The sequence below is a fragment of the Notamacropus eugenii genome, chromosome 5, assembly GCF_028372415.1.
Source record: "Notamacropus eugenii isolate mMacEug1 chromosome 5, mMacEug1.pri_v2, whole genome shotgun sequence".
NCBI lineage: Eukaryota > Metazoa > Chordata > Mammalia > Diprotodontia > Macropodidae > Notamacropus > Notamacropus eugenii.
In genome coordinates, this window is record NC_092876.1 from 125,485,785 (window position 1) to 125,499,854 (window position 14,070).

General features: G+C 42.0%; 1 protein-coding gene and 1 long non-coding RNA gene across 2 annotated transcripts in view; one reads left to right on the forward strand and one right to left on the reverse strand.

Moving 5' to 3' along the window:
* Positions 1–2,685: 2,685 nt before the first annotated feature.
* Positions 2,686–5,665, reverse strand: LOC140505112 (uncharacterized). Its single transcript, XR_011967381.1, has 2 exons — positions 5,527–5,665; positions 2,686–2,826 (listed from the first exon to the last, which is right to left on the reverse strand). It is a non-coding gene; the product is annotated as an uncharacterized lncRNA (long non-coding RNA).
* INTS4 (integrator complex subunit 4) overlaps positions 5,560–14,070 on the forward strand; it is an 86,140-nt gene continuing 77,629 nt past the window's right edge. The window contains exons 1-3 of the mRNA XM_072610751.1: positions 5,560–5,939; positions 8,039–8,233; positions 10,988–11,105. Coding sequence (XP_072466852.1) covers positions 5,886–5,939; positions 8,039–8,233; positions 10,988–11,105 — 367 coding nt within the window. The 5' untranslated portion in view covers positions 5,560–5,885. The remainder of the gene's footprint in view (positions 5,940–8,038; positions 8,234–10,987; positions 11,106–14,070) is intronic.

The following is a 14,070-nucleotide window of genomic DNA, read 5'->3' on the forward strand; positions in this document are numbered from 1 at the left end:
TACTGAGGCACAAGCCAATGCTGTGGCTATTCTGATGGTCAACTGAGGCATCAGTAGATGGAGTCTTTGAGTACCAGTGATGACTCTGCCAGGAACAGACCCTGTCCTTAGAGAAATATCTGACATTGACAAAAATCTTAGCTTTCTAGGAATTGGCCAAGTAGTCCTAATAAGTCTCATAAAGAAGGTAGAAATAGAAATTTAAGGGCAGGGTGTACAAAATTTAGCAACCATGTTCACATCCAAGAGTCATTAATATCTTTTGCTCATACTGAGAAATTGTGACAGTTCAGAAAAATGTGAATGCTAGCCAATTTGTTGTTCAATGGTTAACTCAAATGTGATTTTAAAAGAGAGACTATGTTTGCAATGGAAAGAGCACTAGACTTTGGTTCAACTCTGTACTATTGACATTTACTAGCTATGACTCTGGGCAAGTCACTTCCCCTCTCGGAGTCTGTTTCCTTATTAGTAAAATTGGGATAATACTTTCAACACTTATCTCAGCATTGTGAGGAAAGTCCTTTGTAAACCTTAAAGTACTATAGAAATGTCAACCATCATTACCATTACATGTCCACCCTACACATGAGACTCAACTTGCCCCTCTGAAGTAGGTAGATGAAGAAACTACTGTTAGAAAAAAGGATGTGCCCCAGTGATCAACACAAATGTGGCAAGCAGGTTCTTGGGAAGTGGTATTTGGGACCCTAGCTTAGTGATGATGTCATATCCCATGACTTAAAATGGTTCCTTATGACACCAAGTTTTTCCTCAAAGAAACAAACATTTATTTGAATAAACACATTTTTATTTATAAAAAGAAAATCTTTACAGGTGCGGACATCTGTAGGGTGGAGAGGCCTTCTATATCTTTGTAGGGGTCTTTGGGGGTCCAAATTACTGAGAAAAATCCTGCCAGGGATCATCAAGGTGGGTAGAGAAACGTGCTGTTTTTGACACCTACCTACTCTATAAGCTTCATTCGACTGTTAGAAAGCACAAGACCCTGCATGGCAAATCAATTTTGCATGTTTAAAAATCAGTGTTAAATTATCTATATGTATTCTTTTCTTTTAAAAATTATAAACTCAACAATCTCAGCAAATGCAAACAAAAATTTAAAACTAAATGAAAGCCATGTAATCAAAACTATTTAATTTTTTTAAAGAACACATTTTAACAAACTGACAACAATAAGTCCGAGTCCTTTTCTATCTTTGAAGTTTTGTAGTGATTGTCATCTCCTCATGGTATGGTCACCCTGAGTTCTTGAGGATATGCTAGGAAGTACGAGTTCTGGAAAAGCTTTAATATGGGTCTGGAAATTGACTACATTTATTATTCAAGGATCAGCCTAGCTAAGTTCAGAAAGGTTCATCAATTAGGAGGTTGATCACAAAGTAATGAATTTTTTAGTCACAGCAAATCATGAAACTTTCTATTACGGCATAGAGGGTCTTGTGGTGACAGGTGTCAATGAAGAGTATACATTATACATTCACCAATGAAAGCATGGATCCTTGAAGAAAGTAGTCAAAATATGTGTTGCTGTTCTACATCTACTTTCTTCACAATGCTGTATTTTGAATATCTTTATATTCCTCATATTTTCCATTTTAATAGTACCATTATAAATAGTTCTAGGGAACTTTTTTGATAGGCAACCCGATAATTTTGCTTTTCAATGTGTTTTGGGATGCTAATAATTCTGAGGTTCCCTTTCCTTAATCAGTTCTCTCAATCTATAACATTATTCTGCAATGCTTACATATTTTTCACAAATGTGTTATTATTTTTATCTTCAACATTTTTATTTAAAGTTTTGAGTTCCAAATTCTTTCCCTCCCCTTCTCCCTCCCTTAGATGGTAAGCAATAAGATACAGGTTATACATGTGCAATTGTGTAAAACATTTCCATATTAGTCATTCTGTAAGACTTGAATAAAAGGGAAAAATAAAGTGAAAAATAGCATGCTTTAGTCTGTATTCAGTCAATATCAGTTCTTTCCCTGGATGCAGAAAGCATGTTTTATCATTAGTCCTTTGGAACTGTCTTAGATCATTGTACTGCTGAGAATAGCTAAGTCATTCACAGTTCTTCATTGAACAATATTGCTGTTGCTGTGTACAACGTTCTCCTGATTCTGTTCACTTCAACATGCATCAGTTAATGTAAGTATTTCCAGGTTTTTCTGAAATCACCCTGCTTGTCATTTCTTATAGTGCAATAATAGTCCTTTACAATCATACCACAGCTTGTTTAGCTATTCCCCAATTGAGGGGCACCCCCTAGGTTTCTATCTGCTATAAACTGCTATAAATATTCTTGCACAAACAGGTCCTTTTTCCTTTTGGGGGATCTCTTTGAGATACAGACCTAGCAGTGGTATTGCTGGATCAAAGGGTATGCACAGTTTTATAGCCCTTTGGGCATAGTTCCAAATTGCTCTCCAGAATGGATCAGTTCACAAGGTGAATTATTTTTTGAATTGGCTTTTCTCCTTCAATTGCATTATCTTGCTGCTCTTTGCTCCACTGCATTAATTCTGCTTTTAGCTATATCCAGTGAAATTTTCAAGTCCTCTAAGCTATTTTCTAGTTTTATCTGGCTTTGTTTGCTTGTTATGTTCTCCTGGGATTTCTTAGCTGCATTCATTTCTTCTTTTATTTCCTCTAGGACTCTTTTTTCTAAGTTTGATTCTTCTTTAATTCCTTGTATGTGCCTTTGATCTGTGTCAGCGCATCTCCAAAGATTCTTTGTGTTGTTTTAGATGTAACTTCTGACACTGTCTCAGGGTGCCTTCTTTCTGGCATTTCCCCCTTCTTTCAGTAATTTAAAAAAAAATTAATATTAGAATTTGTTGCCTTTTTGGTCAGTTCCAGGTTTCTTTCTGATATTTCTATTGCTCTTCATTAGGAGGATCATGAGGACCCTCGATCCTTGTTAACTCACACCAACAGCGTTCCTTTAAATATATTTTGAAAGTTTAGTTCTGATGTAAATTGAACTTTTTCTAACCCCAGTCTTTCACAAGTCAGTCTAAATGGAAGCAGTTTATATAGGATTCTATGAATTAGAACAGATTGTTAATAACAGTCCTAGGTAACAGTTAAAATGCAAGTTTCATTTTTCATACAATTACCTGCTAAAGTTCTGATTACAAAGTGGGAAGCTTAAGAGAATTAGCACAGCTGTTGGGAATTCTTATGAATAAGAGACAATCAGGGACTTTATTCCCCATGACATTCTCAAGGCTAGACACATTGGCCTACTGCCTAACTGCTCTCTTATTGCTTTTCCAGATGTCTTATGGGATAAGGATGGCAAGGATTCTCCTCCTTGAAATTCTTGGCTTCCATATGTCTTTGGCCTATTCTCTCATCCTTCTCTACCATTTTCTCTTGCTCCCTAATTGAATCACTAAAATTCAATCATTACACCCCTTTTCTTCTCTCAGTACATTTCTTCAGAAAGCACATGCATATATTCTCACAGCTTCAACCACTGCTTCTATGCAGATGACTCCCAAGACTTTTTCTTCCCTCCGCTCAAAGCTCCAAATCCCCTTTCAACTTAACATATCCTGAATTCACAACCTTCTCCCAACCTATTGACCCTCTTGGTTTTTCTCTTTTAATGGCATTTTAAAATCTCTCATTCACACCAACTCAAAACCTTAGAGTCAAGTCTGAATTCAAATCTGAAATTACTATCTTTTTTTATCTTAGTCAAGTCATGTAACCACTACATTCTGTTTCTTCATCTGTAAAATAAGGCAGTTGGACTGGACGGTCTCTGATGTACTTTCCAGCTCTAGATTCATGACCTTTTAAGTCTTGTTAATCTCTCTCTCTTCTTTAAATTCCTGCAACACTGAACTCCTGCTACTTTGAAATGCTAGCAAATTAATAAATCTAGAGCTGGAAGGGATTTCAGAAGTCATATAATCCCACTCCCTCATTTTACAGATGAAGAAATTAAGACTACTGAAATCAAGAGACTTGGCTAAGGTTATACTAGTAATAAGCATCAGAGGTGGCATTTGAACCCTAAACTAGTGTTTTTACTACCATGCCAAGCTGCACTACAGTCTCTTGCTATCACTCTAAGTTAGCGTCCTCTTCCTTCTCTCTTGTCATAGCATCTAACTAGATTCCTTTCTTTCTGTCTCTCTTCTGACCAGAAAAGACTGATCTCATCATGTGGGCACCCCACTGCCAGTGATGGGGCCAATTTGGGTTCTCAAAGAATAACATTCATTGATAGGTCACTCCTACAAACCCCTGCCAGAGCTTGTAGTTGTTCTGTTTGTCCTCTGTCCTCGTGGCATGGAGAAGATAATAGGTGATGCTGCCACTTGCAAGTAAAGTGACTGAAGTGAAGGAGGGCTGTGCAAAGTCAACAGCCTCTTTCTCTCCTTTGGAGTCATCTGAGTCTCTTTCCCCTCACACAGATCCTCCCCAACTCCCCTTCCAACTCACAGACCCCTCACCCCCATTTCCTTCACACATACTCCCACTCCCTCTTACCATAACCCCACATTCACTCCCTTTTTCTCTATGCCTTGACGCCTAACATATCCTTTCTTCTACCATGTCCCCTGGCTTAAAAGACGCCAAGGTCTCTCATTGCATCCTGAGCTGTTGCCAGTCATTCTGATGAATCTGGTCATTGGATCCATATGGCTCTAGAGGAGAAAATGAGGTTGGTGACCTTGTACAGCCCTCCCTTAGTCAAATGAAAGTCAACTGGAAGTCATGTCATCATCTTGATGTCACAGGTCCTCTTCAGAACGAAGGACAAACACAACAACAACCTCCCCGTACAAATCCCTATCCCCTCACCCTTCCTCCCTACTCTTCACATAGGTCTTTTTCTCTCCTGTCCCCCACTTTCCCATCAGATATCCCCCACGCTTTCTCTCCACCACACTCACTCTTTTTATCTCCCACCATCTACACTCGTATCCTCCTCTTCTCTCTTCTTTCTCCTTTCCTCCATTTCTTCCCTTCACATTCCCTCCTTCTTTCCTCCCAGCCCCCATCTTCACCCCATCCTCTGCCTACCCTCCCATCCCCCGCATCCCCTACTCCCTTTCATCCCTCACTCCCTCCCCCTTCTCTCCTCCTCCCGCCTCCCTACACGCCCCTTCCCACCCCCCCACTTTCTACCATCCCTCACTCCCCCCTCACACAAGCTTCCCCTCCCCCTCTCCCCCAGACATTCTTTCTTTTCATACATTCGCCCATAGCTCTCCCCGTCCTTCCCCTTCACAAAAACTCTGCCCTAGTTAGTGGGCATCCTCTCCTCAGTCACCCCGGGCCCAGCCCCCACCCAGCGCCTCCCTCACTCAACCACACTTCTCTCCTGCTCCAGGGACAAACCCGGCTCCGCGTTTTTCCGCTCGCTCCACCTTCAGTTCCGCCCCTCCACGAGCTCCACCCAATTACCACGCGCCGCGGCCGGCCGCCCTCGTTCACTGGCTACCTGCCCACCCAAGCCCCGCCCCCTCTCCCTGCTACCTCTCCACCTCTTCTCCTGTCTCTTTCCTCCTCTTGTTTTCATTCCCGAAGTCGCACGAGGCTCATCTGTTGCAGGGGGAGTGGGGGCGGGGGCGGGCGCGGGAGATCGAGCGCCTTGAGGGGGAAGGGAAGCTCACATTATCCACGCCACTCCTCCTTCCCCGCTGCATTGTGGGATACTGGAGTCCCAGTCCTAGCTCCGACCTCCACTTCCCTTCCCCTCCCGCGCTCAGCGGGACTCTCCACGGCTGCGGGGGGGGGGGGGTGGGGGGAGGCCCGGTCGAGGCTACGGCGGCCGGGAAGGGCCGGCCCGGAAGAGAAAGGCGGCGCTGGAGGTGCTGTTTGCCCCAGCCGCCGCCATGGCCGCGCATCTAAAGAAGCGGGTGTATGAAGAGTTCACCAAAGTCGTGCAGGTAAACGGCCCTCGGCCTGGCGGACTGCGGCAGCAGCTGGGGAGCAGGACCGTGGGTCCCGGGGCGCCACCTCCGAGGGCTCCTCTCGAGGCCCGGCCGGCTCCTAGTTCCGCATCGGTCTCGCCGATCCCTTGTTCTCCAGACCTCAGTTTCCTCCTCTGTACAATGGGCACAGTCATCTCGTAGCGTTCTTGCTAGGGCTGTAAGCAGTGAGGGTCAGCTGAGTTGGGGGGGACTTGAGAGGCCGCCCAGCCCAGCCCCCAGAGCTCTGTTGGGAAGTTCAAGCTCCTTCCAGCCTAACTTTACCTTTTGGCTTTTGTGCTGGGCCCAGCCTATTTGTGTGATCACCAAACGTGCTCCTCCCGAGATAGCTCAGTCCTAGGAGATAACGGGAACCCAGGTCCCATCCCTCCCTCTGTAGCGGAGGAATGTGGAAGTCACACAAACTACTCTTTGGGGCTCGGCCAGCTCATCTCTGCAATGGGCTGCACAGCCAGGTAGTTCTAGAAGCAGCTTGTAGCTCAGGCAGATACTAAGGGAAGTTTTGTGGTATTGGGTGGAAAAGAACAGTAGGCAGAATTGTGGATACAAAGTATCTAAAATGAATAAAAAGTTACATCTCCCAGGTTGTGGTCTAGAGGAAGCCACTGTAGAAAGTGGCTCTGGATGGCAGGTGTAGAAGTGTCCAAGTGAGGAACTCTAGAGCTTCCCAGGCCTAGGGGGACAAGCCGTGGAAAAATAGGGAGAGGAAGTGGAACAGGGTGTATCACATATAATCAGCCTTAAAGGTAGGGTACTGCCAAATTGTTAAGGCCTTTAAATGCCAAGTAGAGGTGTTTGTATTGTATCCAGGAAGGAATAAGGAGCCACCGAAGCTTCTTGAATGAAAGCATGAGGTTAAAAATGGGTGAGTGAGCTGGACGAGAATACAACAGAGGTAAAATCTGCCCATTCCGTTAAAGAGTTCATAGTCTATTCAGAGAGATGAAGTTTAAAAACTATGTACCAACAAGATATCCTAAAGACTGCTTTAGGAATATGAATTTGGCAGTTGTTTGGGATATGAATTTGGAGAACAGAGTTTGAATGTAGGAAGACCAGTTTAGAAGATTTACCTTTTTTTTTTTTTTGATTACAGATCATTTTGATCATACCTTGAGTAACTTAAAGAAGCTGTTCATTGAATAGGTGTATCTCACTCAAAGTGAGAGTGTGACCTTAGCCTGAAAGGGCCAGGGTTCCACATTACATCCTGGGCCATCTCCAGTCATCCTGATGAATATCTGGTCACTGGATTCAGATGGCTCTGGAGGAGAAAGTGAGGCTGGTGACCTTGCACAGCCCTCCCTCACTCAAATCAAAGTCAACTGCAAGTCATGTCATCATCTTGATGCCATGGTCTTCTTCGAGAACAAAGGACAAACACAACAACAGTAGTATAGACCAGAGCATATGAAGGTCTATGAACAAGTTGTGTGAGTAGAGAAAGCAGGACAAATGGTAGAGATGTGGAGGTAGAGGTTTGTCAGCTGAATGGATAATGTCAGGGTGAAAGAAAGGGAGAAGTTAAGAATGATTCCACTTACTTGTTGTGTTCTAAGTTTTAAGCAGTACCTAAGTGTATTTTTTTTTGTCGTGCCAACTCTGTGACCCATTTGAGATTTCCTTGGCAGAAATATTGGAATGGTTTGCCATTTCCTTCTCTAGCTCATTTTTACAGATGAAGAAACTGAGGCAAACAGAGTTAAGTGATTTACCCAGGGTCATACTACTAGTAAGTGTGTGAGGATGTGAACTTGGGTCTTCTTGGCTGCAGCTCTATATTCTTCACCTAGCTGCCAAATATGTCTATTAGAGAAATGTAAAACAAAGCGCCGTGTAACATCTGAGGTGGGGAGGTCAGTCTCATGGAATCAATCAGTTAACAAGCCTTTATTGGGTGATGCTTCCTGATGTGCCTGCACTGCTACTCACTGGAGAGAACACAGAATCCATAGAACTTCGCAACTCATCTGTAATTTAGTCTTAGAGAGTTGACTGGAGGGATTTTTATTTTCTTATTTTCCTTCACCAAGGTAATCTGCTTTAATCCATTGCAGCAACAACATGAAGAAATTGCAACCAAGAAGCTCCGGCTGACAAAACCAAGTAAGTCAGCAGCACTCCACATAGATCTTTGCAAAGCCACTTCCCCAGCAGATGCCTTGCAGTATCTCCTTCAATTTGCTCGAAAACCAGTGGAGGCCGAGAGTGTGGAGGGAGTTGTCAGAATTCTCTTGGAACATTATTACAAGGTAAGGAGACTACCCCTGAATTCCTCCTGAGATGCCTCTTTGTGGGGCATTCTGGGTTCTCAAAGTCTGGGTCAGAAGAGTGATAAACCTTGGGAAGAACCTGCCAAGTTAGACTGGCTTGAGACATTTGGCTAAATTGTACATTGGATGGAGGAGAGAACCAGAGGAAATGATGGTGTGAAAGTAAAGGTCTTACCAGATGCTGCATTTCACAGATATTGCAGGTTTTTGGTTTTTTTTACAAACTGAAGGTTTGTGGCAACCATGCAATTGAGCAGGTCTATCTGTGTCATTTTTCCAGCAGCACATGCTCACATCATGTCTCTGTGTCACATTTTGGTAATTCTTGCAACATTTCAAACTTTTCCATTATTATCATATCTGTTAATGGTGAGATGTGATTAGTAATTTTTGATGTTACTATTATAATTGCTCGGGGGGGCGGGGTGCACTGGGGAGAAACTGTGCCAATAGAATACAATGAACTTAATAAATGTTTTGTGTGTGTGTGTGTGTGTGTGTGTGTGTGTGTGTGTGTGTATGTGTGTGTGTGTGTGTTCTGACTGCTCCACCAACCAGCAGTCTCTCCTTCTTGAGCCTCCCTATTCCCTGAGACACAATAATATTGAAATTATTAACCTTGCAATGGGCTCTAAGTGTTCAAGAAAGGAAGAGTCAATCAGTGTGGCAAATTGCCACAGCTACCCCAGCCTTCAACAACCATCACCTTGATCGGTGAGCAGCCAGCAATATCAAGGCAAGACCCTCCACCAGCAAAAAAGATTATTACTCACTGAAGGCTTGGATGATAGCATGTTTTCTCAGTCAAATATTTTTAAATTAAGATATGTGCATTGTTTTTTGAGACATAGTACTGTTAGACACTTAATAGACTACAGTGTAGTATAAACATAACTTTTATATATGCACTGGGGAAATCAAAGAATTCATGTGACCTCACTTCATTGTGATACTTGCTTTATTGCAGTGGTCTGGAATTGAGCACTCAGTATCTCTAAGATATTCTTGTAGTAGGGAAGACAGGACAGATGAATATCCAGAATACAAGGTTGATTGTACAAGTACAATAATTCAGTCTGAGTGGTGTTATGGGAGTTCGGATGAGGAAGAGATTGCTTTTGACTGGTGTATGTATGTGAGAATCAGCAGCTCTACAAAATGAGTTAAAATAGGCTAAGTAAGTTGATGAAAGGTTAAAACTGTTTATGCAGTATAGACAGCACTGCAGAGTCCTTTGGAGCATTTGTAGAGTTTACTTGTTCATTCTATGAGTATGCGTTGAGTGCTTCTGTATTCATAGCCCTCTACCAGGTACCCTGGGAAGATTTTTAATGTACATGAGAAATGACGCATAATGTCTGTGACGTACCAGAAGATATGAACAAATTCATGATGTAAATTGTATGTGTAATTGTGAAATGTCTTCTTTTGGTCTTCCTACTGAAGACCTATGCAGTCTTATGTCTCTCACAGCTAGATGGTACAGCAGTTAGAGCACTGGGTTCAAATCCTACCTCAGACACTTAATAGCTGTATAACTATGGGCAAGTCAATGAGCCTGTTTGCTCCATTCAGTTGCAAAATGGGGGTGATAACAGCACCTGCCTCCCCAGGGTTGTTGTAAGGATCAAATGAAATAGTAATTGTAATGATGATTGCTCAGTTGTTTTCAATCATGACTGACTTTTTGTGATACTCTTTGGGGTTTTCTTGACAAAGATACTGAAGTCATTTGCCATTTCCTTCTCCAGCCCAGAGGAAACTGAGGCAAACAGGGATAAGTAACTTGCCCAGCTAATAAGTGTCTGAGATTAGATTTGAACTTGGGAAGATATGTATTCCTGATTCCAAGCTCCACACTCTGTCCACTGCACCACCTAGCTACCCTGTGGCACATTAGTAGTCAATTAATAAATACTTGTTTCCTCTTTCCCCCACCCTAATTTATCTAGCAGGAGGTGAGTGGTATGTTTCATATTCAGTCTTCTGGACTTTTCCCCATCATACAGATGAGAAAACTGAAGCTGAGAGGTTGTCAATTCATTTATTAAGTACATACTATGGTAGGTACTTACTTTTATTAAGCATTTGTTAAGTACCTACTACGTCCCAGGCACTGTGATTTAATGACTTGTCCAGGGTCACATAGCTAGTTAGCAACTGAGGCCGGATTTGAATTTAGGTCTTCCTGACTTCAAGTCAAGTACTCTATCCAATATGCTACCTTGTCTTAATAAACATTAAGTGCTGGCTATGTGTCAGGCACAGTTAGGCCAAATAAAATAGAGAGCTAGTCTGTGCCCTCAACAAGCTTACATTTTATTAGTATAAGGAGGGCTGAGAATTGTTGCCTGTGAAATGATGAATGATTCATCCATAGCAGCTCTTTAAGATGATGTGCGAACTTAGAGGGCTATTGTGATTTTTGGAGTACCCATGTTAACAAAGTTCCAGATCCTGAAGTACTGACAAATTGGATATAGCATTGTGTAGCCCAAGGCTCTGACCTTGTCTTTTTGGCTGTATGCCGTCTCACTGGGCAACTAGATGGGGGAGTGGGTGGAAAACCTCTGTTCTCCCTTCTCCCAGAATAGCAAAGGCAGTGGTTCTGAATTGAAGACCTGGACTAGACAGTCCACTGAATGTCTTCTAATATTTTGCTTCCTTTAGTCTGCTGGTTTATGATTAATTGAAAAAAGAATGTAAAGGTAACAATCACTTCTTTTGTTCTAGGAAAATGATGCATCTGTAAGGCTGAAAATAGCTTCATTGCTGGGTTTGCTATCAAAGACAGCAGGATTTTCTCCAGACTGTATCATGGATGATGCCATTAACACTCTTCAGAATGAAAGTAAGTTATAGTGTTTAAAAACAGTACACAGAGCAGAGACCTTGGATTCCTTTTATGCAAAGTTTCAGGTGGTGACAGAATGGCCAGGAGAAACTATTGATAAGAGGAATGCATTTTCCTTCATTGAAATTTGGTCCCAGTTATAGGAGCTGCCATGGTAGCAAGTATCAGTTTTAATTGTGGTTCCATTTAATGACATCTGTCCTCATGTAAGATTTATTTCCCTCTTACTCTTTTTGCTTCTGCCTGCTGAAAATTCTCTGTTCTGGAGGAGAGTGGGCAACAGTTTGGTGTGTTGCTTGCTTGTCTGTCATGTATATAAGGCTAGTTCTAAACAAGATATTTCATATATATAATCTGTTAGTGAAATGAGTACCTTACTATTAAGTTTTAGATTTTTTCTATTTCTAATAACGTTTTTTGAAAAGCGTAAACTTTTATTTAATTGACATACTTAAGGTCTATTATAGTTGAGTAGAGTAGCTTATTTCTAGTAATCCAAGAATGTTTAGGTATCATTTAAAGAGTGAGAAAGAGAAGGTGGTCAAATCAACTCTAAAGGAATATGCAAATTTATCCATTATAATGACTTCTTGTATGAAGTGTCATCTGGAAAAGTGAGCCCTTCTGTCAGTAAACAAGCATTTCTTATGCTCTTTTCATGTGCCAGATACTGTGATAAGCCTAGGGATTCAGAAATGCAAAAGCAGTCTCTGTACTCCAGATTCTTATATTCTGTTGGGGGAGACCTAGGTACATAGAGGATATATTTTCAGAGTTGCTATAAGATGGTTTTAGTGGGAAGGGTCTTTCGGCTGAAGGGAATAGGGAAAAGCCCCTTTCAGAAGGTGGGATATGAGCTGAGTCTTGAAGGAATCCAGGGAACACAGGAAGTAGGAGTGAGGGGAGAAAGCATCTCAGGCATGGGAGACTGTAAGAGAGGGAGTGACATGTCTGAAAAATTGATGGTAGGTCAGGGTACCACATTGTTGACTGCGGAAGGATATAAAGTCTAAAGAATGGAAAAGTAGGAAGGGCCGCCTGGTGGTTAAGATGCAGAATTAATAGTGAACTACTCAAGTTCATTCCCTGGAGCAGGGATGGGTCCAGGTATAGGAGGGATCTCTGCTTTAGGAAAATCACTTTGGTAGCTCTGTGGAGGTGGGATTGGCCAGGGAAGAGACTTGGGGGCTGGGGGGAAAGGGGGAATCAGACTATTTCAATAATCCAGGCAAGTGGTGGTAAAGGCCCGGAATAGGGTGGTGACTGTGTGATTGGTGAGAGGGGAACATAGATGAGAGGTGAAGTCCAGTAGATTACATAGGTGGAGTGAGGGTAAGTGAAGGTGGTTATATAAGGGCCTAGTCCAATTAGAGGATGGTAGTGTCTTCAGTTGTAAGAGAGAAGTCAGTCCCAACAAAAAGTCTTTATTAAGTGCTGTAATGTAAACAACCGAGGGCAAGGAGAGTTAAAGATCTTCCCCACCACCCTTTAATTGGCCTCAGGTGGAGCCCATTAAGGGAAGCTTGATTAGGGGAGGCTTGTTTTGTAGGAAGACCCACACCTTTTGTTAGTTGCTAATGAGGCACTGGATCAAAACCCTCCTCCTCTAAAAAGTGTATATATACTTTGAGGTGAGGTCTTGTTTTGGGGGCTTACTCTTTGGAAGAAGGTTCCTGTGGCAGATGAGCCTCTGGGTAGCTGTTAAGAGAAACCCCCTATTCCCCAATTGATAAATGGTCAAAGGATATGAACAGGCAATTTTCAGAGGAAGAAATTAAAGCTATCTATAATCATATGAAAAAATGCTCTAAATCACTATTGGTTAGAGAGATGCAAATCAAAACAACTCTGAGGTACCACATCACACCTATAAGATTGGCAAACATGACAGAACAAGAAAATGATAAATGCTGGAGAGGATGTGGGAAAGTTGGAACACTAATTCATTGTTGGTGGAGCTGCGAGCGCATCCAACCATTCTGGAGAGCAATTTGGAACTATGCCCAAAGGGCTACAAAAATGTGCATACCCTTTGACCCAGCAATATCGCTACTAGGACTATATCCCCAAGAGATCATAAAAATGGGAAAGGGTCTCACATGTACAAAAATATTTATAGCAGCACTCTGTGTAGTTGCCAAAAACTGGAAGTCAAGGGGATGTCCATCAATTGGGGAATGGCTGAATAAATTATGGTATATGAATGTAATGGAGTACTATTGTGCCATAAGAAATGATGAACAAGAAGACTTCAGAGAGGCCTGGAAGGACTTATATGACCTGATGCTGAGTGAAAGGAGCAGAACCAAGAGAACTTTATGCACAGCAACAACCACAGTGTGTGAGTTTTTTCTGGTAGACTTAGATTTTTGTAATAACACAAGAACTTCTTACCAAAAAAAAAAAAAAAATCCCAATGGAGGATCTCAAGGCAAAATGCCTGCCACACTCAGAGAGAGAAATATGGAAGTCACTCACATATTGTAGCAGATCATGTTTGTGTATGTGTATGTGTTTGTGTATCATGTTCTGATTTGTTATACGATTTCTTTCATTTATCTTAGTCTGACTACATAGCATGACTATAGTGAAAATATACTCAATAGGAAAGTATATGTAGAATCTATACAGAATTGTATGCAGTCGTGGGGAGGGAGGGGGGTAGTGGGGAGTAGGTGGGGAGGGATAAAATCGCAATTGTATGGCAGTGATTGTTAAACATTACAAAATAAAAAAAAAAAAAGAGAAACCCCCCTGCCCCTTGAAAACCCATTTGTTGATGCTTCTCACTTTGGTAACTGTATGTGTATGTAATGGTCAGACCATTGGATCTGTTGTTGATCTGTAATGTATGTATTATGCATGGTCAGACAGTTAGAAGCCTGTCTGTTGGTCTTTATTTCTGTTTGTATTTTCTCTGTTGGTATATGTGATTAAAGAAGATTGTTGACTCCTCAAAAGT